The sequence below is a fragment of the Rhinolophus sinicus genome, chromosome 3 (genome assembly GCF_057876585.1).
Source record: "Rhinolophus sinicus isolate RSI-liver-muscle chromosome 3, RSI-T2T, whole genome shotgun sequence".
NCBI classification, from domain to species: domain Eukaryota; kingdom Metazoa; phylum Chordata; class Mammalia; order Chiroptera; family Rhinolophidae; genus Rhinolophus; species Rhinolophus sinicus.
In genome coordinates, this window is record NC_142503.1 from 170,648,142 (window position 1) to 170,670,932 (window position 22,791).

The 22,791-nt window shown below is 38.2% G+C and overlaps 2 protein-coding genes across 8 annotated transcripts in view; one reads left to right on the top strand and one right to left on the bottom strand.

Moving 5' to 3' along the window:
• The first annotated feature begins 1,489 nt into the window (after positions 1-1,489).
• On the top strand, positions 1,490-9,992 carry AKAP5 (A-kinase anchoring protein 5). Of its 2 annotated transcripts, none has more exons than XM_074327376.2 (2): positions 1,490-1,679; positions 4,483-9,992. In XM_074327376.2, the coding sequence occupies exon 2, from the start codon at positions 4,538-4,540 to the stop codon at positions 5,825-5,827; it is 1,290 nt and encodes a 429-aa protein (XP_074183477.1). In that variant the 5' UTR covers positions 1,490-1,679; positions 4,483-4,537; the 3' UTR covers positions 5,828-9,992. The 2 variants fall into 2 exon arrangements, with proteins under 2 accessions (XP_074183477.1, XP_019588870.2); XM_019733311.3 differs by having other exon boundaries at positions 1,491-1,679; positions 4,272-9,992.
• Positions 9,993-12,870: 2,878 nt separating this feature from the next.
• ZBTB25 (zinc finger and BTB domain containing 25) overlaps positions 12,871-22,791 on the bottom strand; it is a 28,430-nt gene continuing 18,509 nt past the window's right edge. For 3 of the 6 annotated variants that reach the window (XM_074327368.2, XM_074327370.2, XM_074327369.2), the window contains 3 exons: positions 21,772-22,715; positions 16,993-17,024; positions 12,871-15,643 (listed from right to left, as the gene is read on the bottom strand). In XM_074327368.2, coding sequence (XP_074183469.2) covers positions 15,407-15,643; positions 16,993-17,024; positions 21,772-22,715 — 1,213 coding nt within the window. In that variant the 3' untranslated portion in view covers positions 12,871-15,406. Of the gene's footprint in view, positions 17,025-17,069; positions 22,716-22,791 lie in introns of those variants that run through there. The other 3 variants (XR_016020894.1, XM_088797366.1, XM_088797365.1) reach the window with 3 other exon arrangements.

Here is a 22,791-nt window from a genome sequence, read left to right on the forward strand (position 1 = left end):
TTGGTTATGAGTGGTATAGATTATTTTTGGCTTTTTTAAAGTTCAAAACTGTCAGTAAGCAGGGTTAACGGCCCATCTGAGGATATAAAGGACATTTTCACAGACTGGTATTTAATGAATGAACAAAGGTAAATTGAATTCTTTTTTTAAAAATTGAATTATTTAAACTAGATTCTTATGGGTTTTCCTGTATTATAGCTCTTGTCTCTTATCTGTAAATTTAAGGTCTTGACAACTTAGATTCAGCTTTGCTGTTGTGTCCTAATAGATCTTTCCTTAAATCTGAGTGAAAGCTATAGAATCTCAAAAGGTAAAATATATTCGTGGAAAAACATCCAAAAATGGATAACTGAGATTTACTCTCCCAAGACCATGATCCTATTGAAGAAAGGAGGTAAGGATAACTGCTGTTGAGTAGTTCTTCCCTGCATAATAAGTTCCTCATCTGGATGGTGTGCCTGGGAGGGGACAAAGGAGGCAGGAAGAGTATATCCTGCAGGACCTCACACCTGGAGCTTGCAGGATTGCCCTTGTAGGTGATACTAAATCCAAGGCAAGTCACCCTAAGCTCTCATAGCAACACCTTTCACCGGTGTTAATGAAAACAATGTGTTACGTGTACAAATAAGTGCTTGTGGTGCTTTTCACTATGGCTAGCAATTTGTTTAAATAAAGACTGTGATAAGAACCTAGCCGGTCATGCAGGAGGGAGTTAGATGTTGCCTGTACCCTTTGCTCTGACCGGGACTGGAATTGTAAGGAAAGCCATCTCCTGTTCTCCACACCCACCCCATCCCACCCTCTTGAGGGACAAGGTTAAGCCGGGAAACACATAACTTGTAAGCACCCTCAACTTAGCCTTGGAAATATGTAAAGTATAAAAGATGGATGGGGGGGGCTGGGTTCCTGTGCCCTTCTGATCTTGTCCACACACAGGTGGCATCATTTCTACATGTCCCCTAGACTAGGGAGACAAGACTGGGGTTTGGGTCTCTGACAGCTGTTTGGCAATGAACCGTGAAAACCTCTTTATACCCACCCCCACTTCTGGGAAAGTTGTTTGTTTCTGTTTCAATTCACATATGTAATTTTCTCTCAAACGAGATCCCACGCCGCACAGTTTTGAATCCTACCTTTAAAATGTGATATCTGCTATGTCTAGATACTCGGTGTGTGTGGGGCGGGGGGGGGGGGGGCGGGATTTATAATAGGAGTGCCTATAATTTAAAACCAGATTTTGCTACTTTGCGTCTCAGAAAATGCGGAAATCATCACTACTCTGGTCCCCTCCCCATCTAGCGGCTCTCTCGGTGGTCCACCTGCCGTTCCCCGGATGCGGTCGCGCCGCGTGAATTCGCGCCCAGGCTAGGAGCGCGAAGGTCTGCTCCCGCGTGGCTGGGAAGACTGCTCGCAGGTGGACCTGCTGATCCCCGCCCCCTCCCCCACCCGCCCACCGCCCCTGGCTCCGCCCCGCGCCCCCCCGCTCGGCGCGCATTGGTGCCGCCGGCTGTCAGTTCCCGCGTTCTGGGGAGGGGGTGCCGCCAAGACTGCGGTCCATCTGCAGAGGGCTGCTGGCTCCCGGTGCGACCGTAGCTTCCTGGCTGCCTAAGAGCCCAGCCCCGCGAACGACCCTCAACCTGGGCAGCATGCACCCCCGGTCAGTGACCTCGGCGGCCTCGGTGAGTGAAGGAGGGCGAGGGGCTTGCGGGGAAAGAGGGTGCGGGCCAGTATCTGGTCCACTGACCGCCCGCGCGGCGGGGTGGGCCGAAGGGTTGGCTGGACCCCCGAAATCTGCGTGACCCGGAGATGGCCGAGGTAAGAACCGCGAAGGTCATTTGTCTGCAGGTATCTCCTGTTTGCGCGACCCTCATCAGCCTCTAGCCACCTACCCTCCTTAGCCTTACAGTTCGTCCTAGAAGCATGGGTTGCCGGTAGATTTCTCCTTCTTTGCCTTTTATTTAAGGAAATGTGATTTGGGGTTTCTGGCATTGTAATTGTGCAGATAGCTTGAAGCTGGGTTATCTGTTGCACGCCCCCGGCACTTTCCTTTTTAAGTACTTTATGCTGCGCTCTAGCTCCTTCCATAAGGAGCATCAAGCCAGAACGAGAGACGTCTTCCTCCAGGAGGAAGCTTCGTGGTCCACATCGGGTGCTGGGAGAGTCACTGCTTTCCTCAGGGAGTGGTTGCTCTTTGCTTCCGTGCTTCTCTGCTCAAGAAAAAAGGGGAAGGGGTATTTTCTATGGCATTACACTTGCGATTGATTCTGTGAGGAAAGGACAACAGGAACTTGAAGATTCCTGAGGCGAAAAAACTACCCTGGCAGGCTAAGGACGAATCATTTGCAGTCTAACTAATTTTGCAAAGTTTTAATGTCTACAAGACAGTATTTTCCCATTTTAGTTTTTTGTTTGGTATTTGTTTTATATCTACAGTGTGATAATCGTTCAAGTGAGCTTTTCAAACAGTTGTCTTTGAGCAATTCATGTTAGTTTCAAATGATACATTCCTAAACATGATCTAATTTCACTATTTCTGTTAATTATACATCCTCTGGTTAAAAGTTCTCAGGTGCTGATAACTCACAAGAGGGGAGACGACTTAAAGAGAGCTATAAGCAGCTGTAGTTCTGCTTATGGAAGCATTCATTGAGGAGGGACACAAAGTGTTCCATATTTTAGTTCCACCTTTGTTTTAGGATGACTTTGTCTTTCGGCCAGAGGCGTGGTGTATGTAACACCCAACCTAAGGGAGTATTTACTTAGATCATAAACCAATTTTCAGAGTTCCAGTTCCTTCTGTGGTTCATAAAATCAAGAGCTACCCGAATAAACCTTAAACAGTGAAGGATTTACGGGGGGGCAGAGGGGGAAGTACAAGAACTGAGCCCTTTTGTTTATTTTTAAGACATCAATCAACTAAAATTCATAGGTTTTTTTTTCAGATGATCACCTCATCTCTCTGTGCATTGGTACCATCATACCATTCTGTGGATTAATTTTTAAATATACTTTTCTATTTATATATAACTAATCAGTTTGCCAGTTGTGCAGCTTATCATTTATATTTGGCTTTCAAATTAGTTCTAAAACCAAGAAAATAAAATATAAGGAATTTCAAAAGCTTGACTTTAAAATAGCAAGAACTCAGCCTAATCTTGATTCAATTATGAATTGATGGGCTACATTATGGTTAAATAACCATTAAGCATTTTTAAGATTTTTGACTAGTGAATCTGGTGCAGATTGGCATCTCCAAACAATTCATTTTTCTGATGACACTCTTAAAACACAGTTTCAGAGCATGGGCTTCAGAAACAGAAATAGCCAATCTTGGGTTGAATCTGGCTCTGTTACCTACTAGTTGTGTAACCTCTCTAAGCCTCTTTCTTCATTTGTAGATGGTGATACCACCACCTTCTCATTTTGTAATACTGTGGGGAGGGTTAGAGATGTATGTAAAAGTGCTTAGCACTCCAAATACACAGAAGTTGCTCAATAAATGGCAACTATTAGTATCATTCACCCTTACTGACCTTCAACTATGTGCTTATAAAGGAAAATGTTTGAACAGCAAATACTTAGAAAAAGATGTCAACATTATACAACTAGATTTAAGAGTGGAGAATGACAGTAATGTTAAATTTCCCGAGTATGTATGAAAAGTAGCACTTCACCTCCTTGACGGAATGTACAGTTCAGAACAGAAACCTTGTGGTATAATGGAAAGAACATTGGAGGGTCAAGGTCTTCAGTTCTAACCGGGGCTATGACCTTATCTAACCGTATGGCTTTCAGCCGGACAACAGCCCATTCTGGTGCTCAATTTCTTCATCCTGACTGGATTTGGTTAATCTCAAATAATCTCCACGATCATTTGTAGCTTCAGAATTCTTTATTCCATGTAATAAAAATTATACTAACTTGCTTATCACCTTACATTCATTTTTTGTTGTTGTATTTTGTTTGTTAACTCACAATTCAGAGTCAGAAATAATTCATAAAGACAGCACAACTCAAGAATTGGTAAAATACCAGATTTGCAGAGAAATTCAAAATGAAATTGTAACAGAATAGAGCAAAATACATTCACATTGAAATCTTTCTGAAAGGGCAAAAGTTAACCTCAATTTTTATTCTCCAGTCATTTTCAGTAAGTTATTATATGGGAAACATGTCTGGTATTACATACATTCAAAGGAAGTAGTAGTCTCTATAGAAAACAATAGACTGATGATAGTGAAATAAAATACCACTTTCTTTTCTCTCATCAGGTTGATCTTTAAATAAAACAAAAATCTATCAAGTAAAGGGCTTTCATGAAGAAATGAAAGAGATAAATAACAAGTAATAGAGAAACCAGGCATTTGTATACTGGAGAAACCACCTCAAACAACTGTATGGAGTAAGACGAAAGGCGTGAATACATCCAGAAGTAATTTTGCTTAGTATGATATTTTTGCCCACTTTTCTTGTCATCAACAGATGCTAAGGAAGAGAGAACATCATTTTCTAGAAAAAGAAAAAGTGTAACATAAAAATGGAGACCACAGTTTCTGAAATTCAAGTAGAAAGCAAAGATGAGAGGGGATCAGCAAAAGTTAGTCCTCAGGATGAGAGGCAGGAGGAAAAAGCATCGATGCTTTGCTTCAAGAGAAGAAAGAAATCAGCCAAAGCAGTGAAGCCCACAGCTGGCTCTGAGGCTGCTGATGTGGCAAGGACATGTTCCCCAGAAGCAGGAACCTCTGATCAGCCACCGCCCCCCGGGGGGGCCTGGGCCTCCATCAAACATCTTGTAACACGCAGGCAAAGGTCAGATTCTTCAAAGAAGCAAAAGCCCTCTGAGGCTAAAGTGCAACCTGAAATCAATGCTGAGGATGTTGATCTTTCTAAAAAAAGGGCAAAATCCAGACTTAAGATTCCCTGCATCAAATTCTCAAAGAGGGAGAAAAAAAGGAATCATTCCAAAATTAAAGAAGATGCAGACTGTAGCATCAGAGTTCATGGAGATGCTGAAAGTTTGGATACAAAACCTGTGACCCAATCAGGTGACCAGGCAACAAAGACTAAGTCGATCCAGGATGTAAGTAGAGATGTCTCACAGAAAGGGGGTGATGAGGTCTGTGAATCAAATGTGAGCAACGGCATCACTTGCCCTGGAGAAGAAGTGATTGCAGTAGAATTTCAGTTAGATCCAGAGCATTCTGCTATTCAGACAGGAACGCTAATCCTTGAAAAGGAGATTGAAAAGATTGAGGAAAAACAAAGTGTCCAACCCCAGCAAGCAAGCCCACTTGAAACTTCAGAAACAGAACATCAGCTACCAGTGGTTTCTGATTCTGCCCCCTCACCTGCAATCCTAGATCAACAAATTGTGGACGAAGCCAGAAACAGTGTCCTAGAAAGTGAACCAAATTGGAAAGACCATGAAAGTGGAGAGATTGTAGCTGAAGAGAGTAAGCCAGAAGATACTGAATTGAGCCAGGAATCAGATTTTAAAGAAATTGAGATCAGTGCAGAGAAACCCAAACCAGAAGAAACCAAAAGAATGGAGCCAATTGCTATTATTATTACGGACACTGAAATCAGTGAATTTGATGTTAAGAAATCTAAAAATGTCCCTAAGCAATTCTTAATTTCAACTGAAAATGAGCAAGGAGGGGTTTTTGCTAATGACAGTGGTTTTGAGGGTAGAACTTCAGAACAATATGAAACACTCTTAATAGAAACAGCTTCTTCTCTTGTCAAGAATGCTATCCAGTTGTCTATAGAACAGCTGGTTAATGAAATGGCCTCTGATGATAATAAACAATCTTCTACAGTGACTTAATTTCCACATCATGGGAGGGAAAGCATTTTTTTAAATTATTTTACGTATTTGTGGCATTTCTTATACAGTAACAAATGAGAGATTTTCATCTGTGGAATTTAAAGGTACAATTTCAGCACAGAAGTGCTAAAGAATTCATCAAGTTTATAAAACCCTTCCTACACTAAAATGCAGTCACTTCTGGATTGGAGGAAATCAGTACAGATTGCAATGCAAAGTGACATACACGGAGTTGCTAAATGGCATGTGGAGATTGGGGTGCCTGGGAGAAGGAAGATATGTTTATTGAGCACTTACAGTATGCCATAATCACTCTACTGTCCTCTGATGTCACAAAGCCTGATTTCCTTTTGATAGTTTAATCCTGTGTATAGGTTAACACTGCATTCAGTTTTCAGAAACTTTTTTGTTGTTGCAGTACACATTTATGTTGTTTAAAATGGTGACTAAGGTGAGTTTTTTAGTGTGAATGTTATGATTTATAGTTGTTACACTCCTAGGCAGTAGTCTTACCTCAAAAAAATATTGCATTTTTCCAATTTCAGCAGAATGTGCAGAATATGCTTGTTGAATTAAACACGTGATTTTCTAGTTTTGCTCACGTCCTTTACAAAAGCCATTCACAAGTTACCTCAAATCTGCAAATAATTACCAAGGGCAAAGCTGTGGAAACAGGGAGTGCATTTTCCCTCTCCATCTTTCTTTTGCTCCAAAGAGACCTGTATCAATCCATTTCTGCATGGGCTCATCTGCTGAAAAGTTAGAAACAACAACAACAACAAAACAAAAAGGGGAATATTATTTTCCATCCAGGAGAAGACAAACTTCCCAAGTAACAAGTTGTCACAGATAACATGGATTCATCTTGCAGGATTACTTCTTTAGAGACCGTATTCATCAACTCTTTTCAAAATGGGGAGAGTGCATTCAAAGCCAGCCTGGCAATAAAAGTCCTAGGAAATCATAATTTAGTGAAAATATTATTCATTCTTGACCAAGAATGAGCCAAGTACAAGGGTGAAGAGAAAGTGAAAAGTTATTGCTAAAGCACATTTTAAATGTCAGTATTCTTTCATTGTGCCTGACACCAGGAAAAAACATTTTACATGGACACTGAAAATGAACTTCATATAACAAGAAGGGCTTATTTGCAGTTTATTCAGTTATTAAATCATCAATCTCGTCAATGATTGCTTTTTTTTTTTTTAAGAAAGTGATTCCATTTCAATTTTTTCTTGTGGCCATAATACTATTATATAACACACTTCCCTACCTCACAGGTATATCTACACATATATAGTCCCCCACTGTCTAAACTGTGTTACTCTGAAAGTAGATGAAGTAATGAAGAGCTTTCACGTGAGTTGTAAGGTATTTGTTAAAGAGTACTTGTACATTCTTAGAGAAAAGAATATGCATTGGATGATTTTAAATGATCTGGTGACTTCTTGAATTACTTACGGATTGCATGTAAAAAGTATTTGCAAATGTATCCTGTAGAATCTCTTGTTTCTATGAGTACATATTGAGACCTCTGGCAGAAGAACCTAATCTGAGCTTGGAACTGAACTAAATAATGGATATTATTAGCAAGATTCTTTGCTGAAATGCAAAAGTATTCCCCCAAATTTTCCTATATAACCTTGGGGTCGGGGTGACCCACCAAAATCTTTCAATTTAGCAAGGTGAAAAGTGGATCTTTCAAAACGCATGACGCAAGAAATCAATTTCTTTTAATTGTATAACTTTTAAACATTAAGAAAAAAAGACTGCTATGTCATCCTCCCTAAAAATACTTTTTAATTCACTATATGTGGTGCTAATGGACTTGGACAGCTACCAATAAATATCATATTTAAAAGTGAGCAATTTAAAAACCTAAAGTTAGTGCATTTTACAGTGTTCTGAAAAATTCTGCCTTCATTTGCTGCAAGAATGGCTCAAGCCAATATACTTGCATTGTAAGTTTTTAGTAACCTCTCATTCGAGCAAAAAGCACAGCACTTAACAGTTATTGAAAATATTTTGAAAGGTTTTGGCATATTTATTTGGGAGTTATAAAAACATACTAGGTAAATATGTGTGATGAATTTATTTTTTGTTCAGAAAGTAACATTTTATCTAGTCCTAGGTTTCTATTATTCCCCCAATCCCCCCCCCAATGGTTTGCTACATATTTTTGGTTAGAATGTATTATAATTGATTGTGTTTATGATGAGATGTGTACTCTACTTGCATTCATTCTTAAGTGATTTCTCCTCAATCTTTTCTATTGAGAATATCTGGTGAATTAAATAGTACAATTCATTTGAAAAAGGAATCCAGAAATTAATCGGTTTCAATCTGATTATGATCATATATCTTCCAAATGTCTAAATCCTACTACAGTGAATTCTAAGGTGATCCAAATTGTTGTGTTATAGAAATAACTAGGAATCAGATGACTTAGAAGTCTCTCATAAAATTTTTTTATTATAATGGTATTTATTTCAAGCAATTTGATTTTTATATGCAAGATACTAAATTAATATAAATAGGTTCTTATTCAATTCACATCCATTTGACAATATTAAAATGATAATTTAAAAGGCAATTTAATTATACCACATTAATTTTCATTTAAATTTGCTGTGCTATAAATACAGCTTTTAGTGAACATTTATTAGTGTGGATTCATTTGTCTTTGAACTCAGAATTTTACAAGGCTAGTTGGTTTATCGGATACTTGTTAATTTTCTTTTAGTATATTCCCCCTTTTTAAGAGTCAAGTATTATAAACTTTGCTTTACAACCCAGTGATTATGAAAATCCTCCTCTATGTAGCATTACTCACTTAACGTTTTTGCAAAGTACTTTATAGGATATTAAAATAGTACCCAGTAATATTTAGGTAAAGGTAGCAGACAACAAAAGAACTTTCAAACAAAAATTATGTTCCCCACTACCTCCTCCACCTCAAAGAATAAGCGTGTGGCATAAATAGAGTTCTTCAGAAAAGCTCTCTGCATAATTTTTGTTCAAGGTCATCTATTTGATGCACTAAGTTTGTGGCAATCTTAATTGGTCTGCTATTTAGTTTTTAAAACTCTGATTTATTTTGGAGAGATTTGTTTTTTTCATCAGTATGTGTGAATACTCTTCCTGCTAAAGGCATTTCAAGATACAGATTATGACAGGGCACCACTCAAACTTGGCCTCTGCATGCAATTCCAAGAGAACTTCATAAATTTCTAAATTCAAGTTGCCTTATTTTTTATTGATAGTTAAGGATCTTTTTTTTTTTCAGGATTTACAGCAGAATTTTTTAAATAACTGTTAAACTTTAGAATCCAATTGTTTGAAAGGACCCTTTTAATGTCAACTTTATTCAACTATGTAGTCTACTTTCTAATTTCATCTGATAACTCAGTATGTCCGGGGTTGACTTTTCTGCCTGTCATTTCTGCATTTTAAAAAAAAAATCCTCATTTAAGGTTTAGCGTTCTTAAGATTCAAATTCCTATGATGTTTTATTGTGTAACATGAAGTTTCTTATTTTACAGAATTCAAAATTTCAATATATAGTACATTTTATGGTACATTTTTGAATTTTTGTAATGATCCTTATGTAATTATAAAAATTTATCGGAAGGATGCTACGTAAAATTTAGATGTCCTGATTAAATTCAGTTTGATTCAGCGCACGTTGGGTATAACACAGGCCAAACACTGATGAAGGAAACAGGCTCCCTGCCCTCCCAGAACTGAACCTGGGAGCAGCGGCATCAGGCCCTGGGACAGAGGTTAAGGCAAAGAGCCCCAGGAGGTGCAGCCTCAGGAGGGCCCCAAGGGGAGAAGAAAGAGAAAAGGATGACTTTTATCTGGTGTGGGGAGGTGGTCATAGAAATACAGGGGCACTCTGAAAGCATTCCGGTTCTAAATAGTTAACCAGTGTGTTCGTTCCGGTTTGTGAACAGGTGCAGAAGAAAAGCCTGTATAATGTTACATATTTATAGTAGTTCTTTGTCTGTAAAGTGTTAAGTGAACGAGCTATTATGAAAGTAAAGATTGCATTTCATATCTCTCATTAAGGTTAGTACTAAAAAAATAATACTCTGTAGAAAAAAGGTTTCAACCTGACTTGATACATGTACTGTTAATACAGAATAAATATTATATTGGCTCATGTTTATTTTATTTACCTAAATCTTTTAAGAGAAATGTGGTATATTCCTTTCATTTCGTAAAACTAGAAAGATCACACTGACGAAACTACTGGGTTAGCACTACCAAAATTTCTACTCTGATTGGGTGTGAGACAGCCGTTATAATGACACGGCTGAAAGAGCCCACCTCTAGCAAAGAGAGACTCCTAGACCTTGAATTCAATTTCACTGAACGTATTCCATGACTTTGGTGTCTTCTATACATTTGACAGAAGTGTGCTTGTTTTCATCATCTCTTGCTACACTCATTAGTTTGTCTTTTCTACATTATATTAAACTGAATTGTTAATAATCTTTACGGTTTTCCAAGTAACTAAGCAATCTTGATGTGAAAATGCTTAAATTATTCAGATGGTACTTGCTAAAGGTGGGTGTTTGAAAAGTTATTTTTACGAAGACACTGATTTTATTCTCATGTTGACAACCCTGTTTTTTCTTAAGTACTGTCCAATAGTCATAACTGGGCTCTATGAACAAAAGTACTTGCCAATCTCGGGACAAATTTGAAGTTGATAGTGCCTTTAAAATCCTAAAATTAAACCTTGTTCCAAAGGAAAATGTCTTATTAATGGACAAATACTGTACATAGGGTATTTAATATTTCACATTTTGCAGAATTGAAAAAGTTTTATTAAATCACATCTTTCTAATATAAAAGATACAGTACCTTTTGTAAAACTCATCCTCACAAGCAATTCTGCTAATTTCTTTTTAGATCTCCCTTTAACGCTGAAGTCTGGAGCCCCCACCCCCTCAGCCCCTTTGTGAGTACTCGCTTTTCTTTTTTTCCCCCTGAAAGCTTGAGATCACCAGGGGTTAAGTTCTTGAGCTTGGGAAAGAGTGAGTATACGTATGTGTGTACACGAACACACTACACATCCCCAGAAAATCCTGAGCCAGAGCTGGGCATGGGTATCATGAATGATTAAGGAAAACCTAGGTGAGGGGAGGATGGTGCAATGGCCCCAGCCTGGAAAACTCCCAAACTGAGAACTGTCTCTGTATACAAATCCCAACCTATCCACAGCAATGGTATCGACATCCAGCAGCTTCTGCGCATTCGCAACGCAAGACATGTCTCCTCACAACTCATTTTATGGCTCAACTCAAGCTTTTGGTCTTCGCTTGATCTTTACGACAGCGCAATTATGAGGCAGGGATTAAACCTTTCATACACTTTTTCACAGCTATACTTGTGGCCATAAACCTAGGCCTTCCACTTCTGCACTCTGGGAGATGGGGAGCACAGGTGACACAAAAGCAGACGCAGTCATCTGCACACTTGTACTCGAACCTTTTATTCCCAAAACCCCGCTTTTACATCTGTACCTTTTGGTCACCGGAAGATCAAGTCAGTGTGGCTACAACGGGGTCTTTGTGTACGTCTGTGACGTGGCATACAGAATGCCAAAACAATTGGTCACTGCTCAATGCAGGTGAAAAAAGCCAACTTTCTCATCTTTTATCGAGATGTACCACAAACAGCTTTATCAGTAATTTTGATGATTTCAGTGAATTTGTTTAGAATTATCTTTTCAGTTTTATGGATTTCCTCTATACTGGATTTTCTCTATACCCTTAATGTCTGGCTGATGTGTTTTTTCTGACCTGCGGAAAGTTGAATAGAGAATGATAATCAATATGGTTTATTAAGCTCTAAGATATTTTTATATTTATTTGGGTGGTCTGAACTTTTTCCATTAGGACATAATTAACATACATATAAAATCTACCCATTTTAGTGCAGTTCTACAAATTTTGACAAACACACAGTTGTGTCACCTGTGTAGGGAGTATTCTTCCATATTCTGATTTCATTGTTCTTTATACACCTGTGTATTTCTGTTTAATGTAATTTCCTGGCTGCATCAGTGGAAACTGCTACTTGCTGCAGAAATTAAAAATAACGGCTGCTTAAACCCAGCATTTAAACCAGCGCTGTCATGCACAGCAGTGCAAATTCTGCACAGCCCAACTTCAGACGCATTCGTTTGGCAGTGGTGCCCCCCAGCGTTTATTGTGCGTAATTGGCTTTGCCTTATGTGGTGGCTCTAAACATAGCCACCAATTTGGAGATCTGCAAAAACTATGGTGTTGACAGTGAAAAAGATGTTTGAAATAAAGGAATCTTCCATTTATATGCCTTTCTTCCCTCACATTAAAATGTGATAAGAAAAGGAACCACTGAGCTCATAGCATCAGACTGCACATAATGTGAAAGAAGGGCAAAGTTGGGAAATGAGAACTGGTTCAGTAAAAAGACTTTTTGAGACTCACTCCACTGGAATCTCTGGTAGGCATTTTAAAGCCTTTTCCCTTACCTTTTCAAATATATCCTTTTTCTAAAGAACCATCATAGGTTCTTTAGATTTTCCTCCCTATAAGGTACTTACTACAAAATAACAGTTACCAAAAATTTTTTAAATTAGGTACTTAACCTACATGTGGCTTGGACTAAATGTCATATGGCTTCCACTACAGAAAAATGTGGCAGAGCTAAATTCACAAGCTCTCACTCCTCAAAGGGCTGTTTGGTCTGTACAAATTTAACGTGGATGTTCCTGAACTTCATTAATAACATACACCAGAGAAGGGGTGACAACTACAGCTGGTGAGGGCCTCCTCAGGCTTCCTTCCTGCCTCTCCTCAGGTCCCAGGAGAGCAGAGACCAGTTCAGTTGTGTAGTGAACCCCTCCCAGAGCACTGCTATTCCTTCGGATTTCTGACATGAAAGGACACCATCGTTTTCTAATAGCATAAGGGAAGATGCTTTATTTCCATTATTTTGATACAATATCAACTATAACCAAGTTGTTAGAATAAAGTTTCAACACGGTATAAACATTGGAAGAGAATTTATCTGAGAGGCAGTGGGTTCAATCTCCAAATTGGCTAATCAGCTGGAAACTAAATTTAAGAGACGCATTTGGTGATTAGGTACGAAGTCCTAGGATAATATTTATAATAATATTGCAAGCAGAAATGACGGGGGGAGAGAGGGCAGACTATATTCACTCAGTACTGGAAGGTAAGAAGAGTGGAAGGCAGAAGAACTCTATTAAAGAAGGCCTCAGTTTACTCAGATTGGGAGTGGTTGGAAGGAAGTGAGGGAAGATGAAAATAACACCAGCTTAGAGTCAGCTGTTGAACCACAGTTGAAAAGAAAGTAAATTCCAGAAAATACTACACAGGCCAACCTCACAGGTTGTGGATGTGAAGACATGAGAGACAAGAAACAAGGGAGTATTTACTCAAATATCCCTGGATTTACCTCGCAACCAGGAAGAACACCAAAAACTGAGTTTGATGCCTGATTAGAAAAGCAAATATGATTGGGACTAAAATTCCAAGGCCTATAGAATCTTCAGAAATACTCAATATAACAATCACAACAAATGTGATATTCTAAAAGGTTATCTGCTGCTATAATATATTTATATGTAAATTGGAAGCATCTTGATCAAAGAGGGATGTTAAGATATTGCAGTACCTAATATATTATGGAATTCTAGGAAAATCCTCATTAGTCATGACTCTGTAAGATAAAGCAAGATCCAAGAGTTGCTACTGGTAAGTACTAAATAAATAGTGAATTAAACAAATAGTAATGCCAAATTGGAACATAATGTAAAATATTCTTAAAAGGTACACTGGTACCACCTTTTGGCCAGATTAAAAAGTTACACAAATTACAATCACAATTTCACAGAGACGTAACTGTTTAATTCAAACATTACATGACTAGATTTAAAACTGTCTTGCTGCTTAGTACATCTCTGATTATTAATAATCACATTTTTTGTCTTTTAAAAGCTGGGACAAAGGATAACACAAATAGGATTTAACTCTGAACTAACACATTTCATATTCCCTAAGAACAGTGTCAACTTCAAAGATAACCGGGACAGAAATCCCAAAATTTTGGTTTCTCTTGACCACCATCACAAAACATATTTGAAGCTTTTAGACCTGGACTAGTCAACCTCAGCACTACTGACATTTTGGACTGGACAATTCTTCGTTTGGGGGGGCTATCCTCTGCGTTGAGATGTTTAGCAGCAAACCTGGCCTCTACCCACTAGATGACAGTAACAACCTTACCCCCACCTCCACCTAGTTTGACAACCCAAAACATCTCCATGCTGCCAAATGTCCCCATGGTGGGGAGACCATCCTGTGTGATGGTTACCATATTTCCCCAAAAATAAGACCAGGTCTTATATTAATTTTTGCTCCATAAGACGCATTAGGGCTTATTTTCAGGGGTTGTCTTATTTTTTCATGTACAACAACCTACATTTATTCATGTACAAAAATCTACATTTATTCAAATAGTCATGTCATCTTCTTCTGGAACATTGTCATAACTCTCCAAATCCCAAATTCCAGCTTGAATGTCTTGTGACTCCATTTCCTGTAGAACCATTGGTCCCAATCTCTCGTGTCCAGCAATTGAGCTCTCCTTAAATGAGCTCTTCTTGTCCATGTAGCCTGCTCGTAGTGCATTGGCAACACAGCTGTCAGTGATTTTATCCCACGAATTCTTCACCCAAGTCATGGCCTCTTGCAGGCTAGCTTCACAAAGTTTCCACTCTGATTTCTCTCCATTCTAATTTCAATGTAGTCATTGATTTCCATGCGCAAATGGTTTTTGAATGCCTTGTTTATTGCAATATCAAGAGTCTGGAGCTAGACAGTCATTCCTGCGGGAATCATTATTTGATCTATTCTCTCTGCAAGGAAGTTCTTCATGTCTTTAGCACGGTGAGTGCTGGCTGAATCCCAGACTAGCAGACCTCTTTAGCCACCTTGCAAAACAAGTGGTAGCATTAAATCGACCGACCCACTTACTTATAACTGCTTGTGTGCACCAGGCTTTTTCAGTTTCAAGAACATAAATGCCTGAAACATGTTCAACCTTATCTTTCTTGCCCTTAGAGATGATTAGAGGTGGGGCTTTCTTTCCATCCAGACGAATTGCCAAAATACAGGTAACACGTGCACTTTCATAACTAGTGGAGGAAATAGATTGACGAGGCACCCCTCGTCAATTGTCATTTGAGATCCTTGGCCCATAAATACTGCAGTTTCATCCATAGCAATCATGTTGGAGAGCTGGTATTTAGAAAAGTGGATGCCATCAACAAAGGACTTGAATGCAAGTGCACATTTAATAACTTCAGTATCTTCCAGCTTGAACAGTGTTGTCAATCTTAGAGACAGTTCATATCGCTGAAGGAAGCCATCCAGCCAGTGTTGTGATGCTTTGAATTCTTTTGGGGATATTTCTAACTGTGGTGCCATTGCAAGGGCAAATGCTTGAATATCAGCCATGCACACAATCAAAGTCTTTGCTCTCCTTTCAGCAATCCATTCACAGATGATCTTTCAGCTCAGGAAATAATGGTTGCCGACCTGATCCACACTTGAGCTTCTTAGCATTTCCCTCGTCCACCTGTTGACTGAGATTATCGTACTCTGCTCGCCATTTTCGGACCATTCGGAGATTCAACGTCTTCTCTTTGCAGAAAGCCGTAAGATTCTTGCCCCGGGAGTCCTCCACGATTCCTTTCTTGTACTCAACGGAATAGCTCTTTCTTTTTGCACTCGTCTGGGGGTCAAAATATTATTCCCTTTAAAATTACCGTTAAATCAAGTGTTAATTGAAGACTTATGATACAGGAGTGGCAACAAAAATGACAGTTAAGAATGATGGTCCACACAAAAGCGACGAAAAATTGCAGGCACCAAAATTCAGAAAATTTATTTTACATGAGTGCATTAAGTATGTCCATTACAACACACGATGTATTGAGTTATGAAGATTCATATTAGACACAACCACGTCCGTTATCAAGTGTGCACGTTATTCGTGCGTTGTCTGTACTCCAATTGGTCATTCAGCAACAAGTCTTGAGTTCATCTGTTTACATAGGCGTTTACCTCTCATCCAAAGACGCCCGTTTGGGTATTTACAAATAATTATAATTTATATTATTTATTTTAAGTAGTAATGTCAATAATGTTTATTTATATTTAATTATATATTAATACTATTATTTTACAATTCAATACGTCCGTTGTGTGTTGCAACGGACATACTAAATGCGTCTGTCTGGTTGACAATCTTAACTGGGGCTTATTTTTGGGATAGGGCTTATATTATGAGCATCCTGAAAATTCATACTAGGGCTTATTTTCTGGTTAGGTCTTATTTTCGAGGAAATACGGTAACATTATGTGTCCACTTGACTGGACCACAGGGTACCCAGATATTTGGTCAATCATTCTGGGTGTGTCTGTGATGGTGTTTTGGATGAGACTAACATTTGAATCAGTGGACTGAGTAAAGCAGATGCCTTATCTAATGTAAGTTGCCCTAATCCAGTCAGTTGAAATCCTGAATAGAACAAAAAGGCTGACCCTTTAGAGAGTAAGGGGATCTTCTGCTTGACTATTAAGCTGGGACATTGGTCTTTTCTGCTGGTTTGGGGGCTGGAACCAACCATTGGCTTTCGAGGGTCTCCAGTTTGCCAAATGTAGAACGTGGGACTTTGGGACTTCTCAGCCTCCACATGTGCGTGAGCCAGTTATAGTCTCTGTCTCTCTGTCTCTCTCTCTGTCTCTCTCTCTCTGTCTCTCTCTCTCTCTTCATTAGGCCACATGGTACACACACAGACACTCACACTCACTCACTCGCATCCTGTTGGGATGTTTCTCTGGAGAACCCTAATACACTCTGGTTGAGAACCCCTGCTGTAGACTATGTTACTGAAGGAGATACAGTAGAGAGTAAATAGGGAAGAAAGAAAGAAGCAAAGCAAGAAACTTCTGGGAAATGACTAGATATTACCTTTCTTTCCAGAGATGGTAGCTGGATTATGGTTGATAAGAATTGGGCTCACTGATACATTTTTGCCTCACACATTCAAAATGTTACCTGGCACAGAGACTACTTACCTCAACACTAGGAAGACATTTGGCAGACACTGCTGTAAAATAAGAACACATTCTATAAGCTGAGCTAATAAAAGATGTTTATGATCAAGTCACATCAATTTATTTGTCATGATAAAATACATGAAATCCACTGTTTTCATCCCATACAAAACTTTCTAAAAGAATGTTTCTCACAGTACATTAGGTGGAAGAGTTTACTCATACAATGTGTTATTGATTTCAGTCTCCTATGTTTAGCTATGTGTTACTTCTACTTTGAAGATCTCTTCAGTGGGCCTTTTTTATTAGACAAATTTTTGAAATCCAAGTTTCTTTGAAAGTATTTTAAGTTGATATTTGATCTAATCTGACTAAATGAATTTATTTGGCACAAAATAGAAGAGCTGATGACATTTAATGTCAGTTGCCCTGGAGTAATATCTACTAACTAATCAAGATACACACTGAAATACAATGGATTCTTCCAGGTCTTGAAGACAAAAATCACAGTTTGTGATTCCTTGTATTTAAGACATTCAGGCTTGGGATTGTATAATCTTACCAGTTTTCAAAAAGTCCAGGCATACAAACACAGAAGTACAACAGAGAATAATCATTTACAGATTTCACTCTTAGGAATTTGAAAAGTAATTATAATAAAATATCATAGAGACACATTTAGTTTAAAACATACAGACACAAGTTACACTATGAAAACTCTTCAGGTGGCCTATTTTTACCTCAATTACTATTAAAAAAATTGATACTTATTAAGGATCTGAGTTACAACATCAAGAATATGCCTGTGCAAATAAATATTAGTGGAATTATACATTTTCAGCCTATCTTTTTCCATGACTAATATGTATTTCCTTCAGTTCTAGTGAAGCCTTTCAAATACTATTTTAATAGAACATAATGAATTACTATATTATTATCCCCACTCCATTTCTTGTCCCCATCTACTTTTTAGATAATCTACATTGAAGAAATAAAAATGTTATTTTCTCCATTGCTTTTGTTCCTTTTCCTAGGCGTAAACAATACGCTTGGGGGAACTTTCAGGAAAGCTGAAATTGGCAAGGTTTTATTCCCCAAAATGCGAAAGAACTAATATCCTCCTTGATAAAATTACGGTAGAATAGAAATTCCGGCAACACTGCTGTTTCTAGAGTATTTGTAAAAAATAAAAATAAGAATTTTGTCAATGAATTATTGAGTATTAAATAGTATATGAATCCTTCTAAGACATTCTAGAATTACGGGTTAAAATACTGAAGTTAATAGGTTTAGCTATTGAATAAATGTAGTTTTCTTTACATGGTTAGTTTTTATCAATAATACTAAGTAAGCACTTAACACAATTTTAATACAAATCCTCACAACACCCCTGTGAGGTAGGGACTGCCTATGTCCATGTTACAGACGGGAAACCAAAGCAAGAAATAATAATCTCAAGAGAGATAAATCAATAAATGTTCTCATAAGACAGACTATACTTATCATACTGAGTTCAGACAATGTGCTAATAAGGACAAATACTGACACAGTCTGTTTTTCTCCAGAAAACAACTATATACAATATCTGGAAAAAAGGGAAGATTCCAAGCTTATTCAAGGAGAAAATGTCTGTTTAGTATTTGCCTGATACATTGATTAAGGTGCATATAGCATTTCTAGTTTTTAGAGCTTGGTAATCATTATGCAACCCATACTATATGGCTAAGATTATTAGCTCCATTTTGCAGATGATGTAATCAGAACTAAAGGGTTTAGCTGGAAGAACTTTTTTCTATACAAAGTAGATTTTCTTACTGACAAATCATATCTTAAAAAAACACACTCAGGGCACAGTGTGAGCCATATAACAGTTATTTTTAAAATATGCCTGCTGAATGAAAAAAATGGGTCAGTCCTCACACCACTGTTCACTGGTTCACCAGAACCCAGCTTTTGGAATTTTTTTTCTACAAAATGAAGTTAACATTTTTCCACTTCCTATAAGAGTAAATATCATGAAGACTAAGAAAAAAAAACATTTGCTTTTAATTCCTAGTATTAAAAAGAACTCTATGAGTAGAAATGAAAATACAGTTAACCATTATTTTTTCAACACCCAACAAACATAGATCTATTTCTGCTTTAAATCAATGTTGTCTATCACGGCCAATCAGCCACGAGCAAATTCTTACCATTTCTCCAGACCCTGCCCTGAACTGCTTACATTGCTCATCCACAATGTATCCACAACTCATATGTATCCCTAATTGCACCCTTTAGCTATATACTTCTTGTATCAAGGACTAGTGACTGAGCAAGTAGTAAAGAATATAAAAGAGAAAATTTATCTTACTGAGAAAAGTAAAATTTTACTTAAAGATGACTAAGGAATACATCCTGAATAAACTGAAATACATGAAATCGAGGTTAATATTTGTGTTCATCCTATGAGATTAAATGTTTGAAGGCAGTATGAGGTTGCATAATTGCTTCCATAATTTAAGATTAGATGATGTTCTGACTCCAAAGAGCAACACATTTATTGTAACCACTCCTATTGATTCTGTATCCATAGCTAGTTAGATTATTCTCTCAGCCCGTATCAAGCTTGACCCCAGGAGGCTTCACTCACTTGTCTAAGGCAGAAACTCTACTGCTTTAGACAATGCCCAGTGGTTCACTTCATTCAACCCTCAAGAAAAACTTATCACTTCGTAATTCAGCTAAACTCACTGTTTATCCAGAGAAAAATCTTTGTGCCCTCAGAATGAGCTGGATTACTCTTTGAGCTCCCTCCCGACTGAACTCTGATGCTGTTGAGGAAGTGTCCTTGGAGTGTGCAGTCACAAAAGTTCAAAGAAGTTTTGTATGCAGTCAAATTCTAAGCCTCACAAACCAAGTTTATTAGATTTATTAAGATGTCTGTGAGGCAGGCCGGCCTGGTGGCTCCGGTGGTTGGAGCTCCGTGCTCCTAACTCCGAAGGCTGCCAGTTTGATTCCCACATGGGCCAGTGGGCTCTCAGCCACAAGGCTGCCAGTTCGATTCCTCGAATCCCCCAAGGGATGGTGGGCTGCACCCCCTGAAACTAGCAACAGGCAACTGGACCTGGAGCTGAGCTGCGCCCTCCACAACTAAGACTGAAAGGACAACAGCTTGAAGCTGAACGGCACCCTCCACAACTAAGATAGAAAGGACAACAACTTGACTTGGAAAAAAGTCCTGGAAGTACACACTGTTCCCCAACAAAGTCCTGTACGCCTTCTCCCCCCCCCCAAAAAAAAAAAGATGTCTGTGAGGCTTCAAATTTACCAGGGAAGCATACAAAAAAGAAGAGGCTATTTTGAAGCCTCTCTTTTGTTATTCATGACCATCTAGTATTTTTGATATTTAAACATTTCAGAAACAGTTTAGAACTGTCCTTTGTGGTAAGGTTTGATCAGCTATTTCCCAGCAACACAGAGCAGGAGAATCTCAATTTTAATTTTATGGGGTTTTAACTTTGTAAGTTTCAGCACTATAAAAGAGAGTTAAGTTTATTCACAGAGAAAAACCTACCATAGATTTTAAGCATAGTTCTAGGACATTGACTCTAACTATTCTGCTGGTTTTATGGACCAGACAAAAGTGAAAACTGTGTCACTGAAAAATTACTTTTTCAAGTGATTGTTAGAAAATTAACATCAACTCAGGCAGCCTAGAAAATCCTCTGACACTGAGGGTATAAAGATAATGTGTATTTTATCATTTTCCTCTTTAAACTCATGTAAACCTCCACTCATAAAAAAAATCCCAAATTGTTCTTAAGGTCTTTGAGAAAACACATGAGATTAAGGTTAACACCCCTGGATGTCAGTCAATGCAGATCTACCAGCACCTCTGTCTCTGTGTGATTATGTGCACGTACCTTATTGTTACTCTCTTTCGGATTTTTTATTTTATGTCTGACTCTTCTCCTTTTCTCTCTTTTTAACTAAAATATGTTTTATTAAAAATGAGGTATGTTCAATGTTTAAAAAATAAATAAAAACCATGTAAGATGTTGCAGAGCTAGTAAGTAAAATATAATTTTAAAACAACTCATGATTTGGTATATTTATGCCTTAAAACAATTTCTTATACATTATCACATAGTTATGCATTAAAATAACTATTAACTTCCTATATGGCAGAAAATATTTTTAAATCGTCCTGGTAGATGCTTATTCTTGTGAAACAATAGCCAAAAGTGATAGTCTAGAATATTCTTTAAAAAATATCTCATTTACTTAACGTTAATTTGATTTTACTGATTCTATTATACAACCTAGTAAAACTTAGAAATTCCATAAATAACTATTTACTCTAAAGTCCCATTATTACTACACTGATTTCTGATTTCTAAATTGTGAATTAATTTATGAAAAGTTCACAGCCCTAATGAAGGTTACATTTTAATAGCTATGAATTAATATCTCTTACAATAAGGAGACTTAATATAAACATTAAAACTATGAATAAATGGTAAAGAAAAAAGTCCATAGAACTTGAGGAAGAAAATAATTTATGAATAAAAAATGCATGTGAATTTTCTTTTTCAGAATTGATATAAAAATTCTGAAGGAGAAACTGCTACTCAACTACGATAGTATCCACATTTTCTTGTGTGAGCTCTGACTCTAAAGCACAAGATGAGTCTAACTGTTCTTGGAACAAGCGAGAACTTTTCAGGGGGGCATCAGACCAGCTGTCACAATACGACTGAAATCTCTGGGCTAATGCATTACCAAACCTTTGGCATCGGTTATATCTGTAAGATTTACCTTTGTGTGTATACATGTGTTCCAGCAATTGGCTCTTTCGGAGAAATTTATGACCACAGATGGTACAGCTGATTTTTCTTTTCCTTGAAAAAGAAAAATTACAGTTTAATTCTACTGGTTCTGTGTCTTTGGAGATCAAAGACACTTGACTGATCTGCAAAGGTTCTGTGGTACCCCGATTTGAGTGGTCAGGCTGCTGCTCATTCTCCTTGACAATGAAGGAGCTGAGCCTGCGGCATTCAAGAGCCTCGCTATTTTCATTAAGTGGATGCACTTCACCAAGGTCATTACTTTCCAGAATGGAAGCAGGAACACCAAATGGGAGGGATCCAGACACATGGGTATGGAGATGTTGTCTTAGGTTACTACGGGAATCAAAACGTTCTCCACAGTAGTGGCATAAGTGTATTTTGATACTGCTTTCGGTGAAAGTGGGGCCTGTTACCTCTGATGAGGGTGAGGTGTAGCTCTGGGAGATCACAGATTCTGGGTCACATCTCTCCTGTTTGATGGACACTGGAGGCTTCTGGTGTTCCTCCAAGGCCTGCGTGGCAGGACGGGCCCTCTGCTGGTCAGCAGTGCCATCATCCAGCCCAATAGCAAGAGAAAGCTGCAACTGGGGGTGATCACCCTGGACGGCAGCTCTGTTTCCACTGTTACTGGAAGGAGTTTCTTTGACCTCCAGACCTTGTTTAACAGCTGTTTTTTGGGTTGTTGAGATCTGAATGCCATACAAATTTGAGGACTGCACAGTCTCTGGTGAGAACACTTGATTCATTTCAGTTGCAATGTGAGAAAGGTAGTCAGCATGAAGAAATCGAATCCCTTCCTCCAAACGACTATGATCCACAATCTGTTTTGGCCCTTTTCCCGTGTACATAATGTGTAACAAATAGCTGAATATGTCAGGTTGGATGTCACTTGGTTGTATTTTTATGCACTCACTGTTAAAAAAAAACAAACAGACCCACACAAAATGAAACAACCAGTTGGCCTTTTAGTTAACAGTACAGTCTTAGG

Coding starts and splice junctions, on each gene's coding strand:
- AKAP5 (XM_074327376.2), top strand. CDS start 4,538: ATGGAGACCACAGTTTCTGAAATTCAAGTAGAAAGCAAAGATGAGAGG.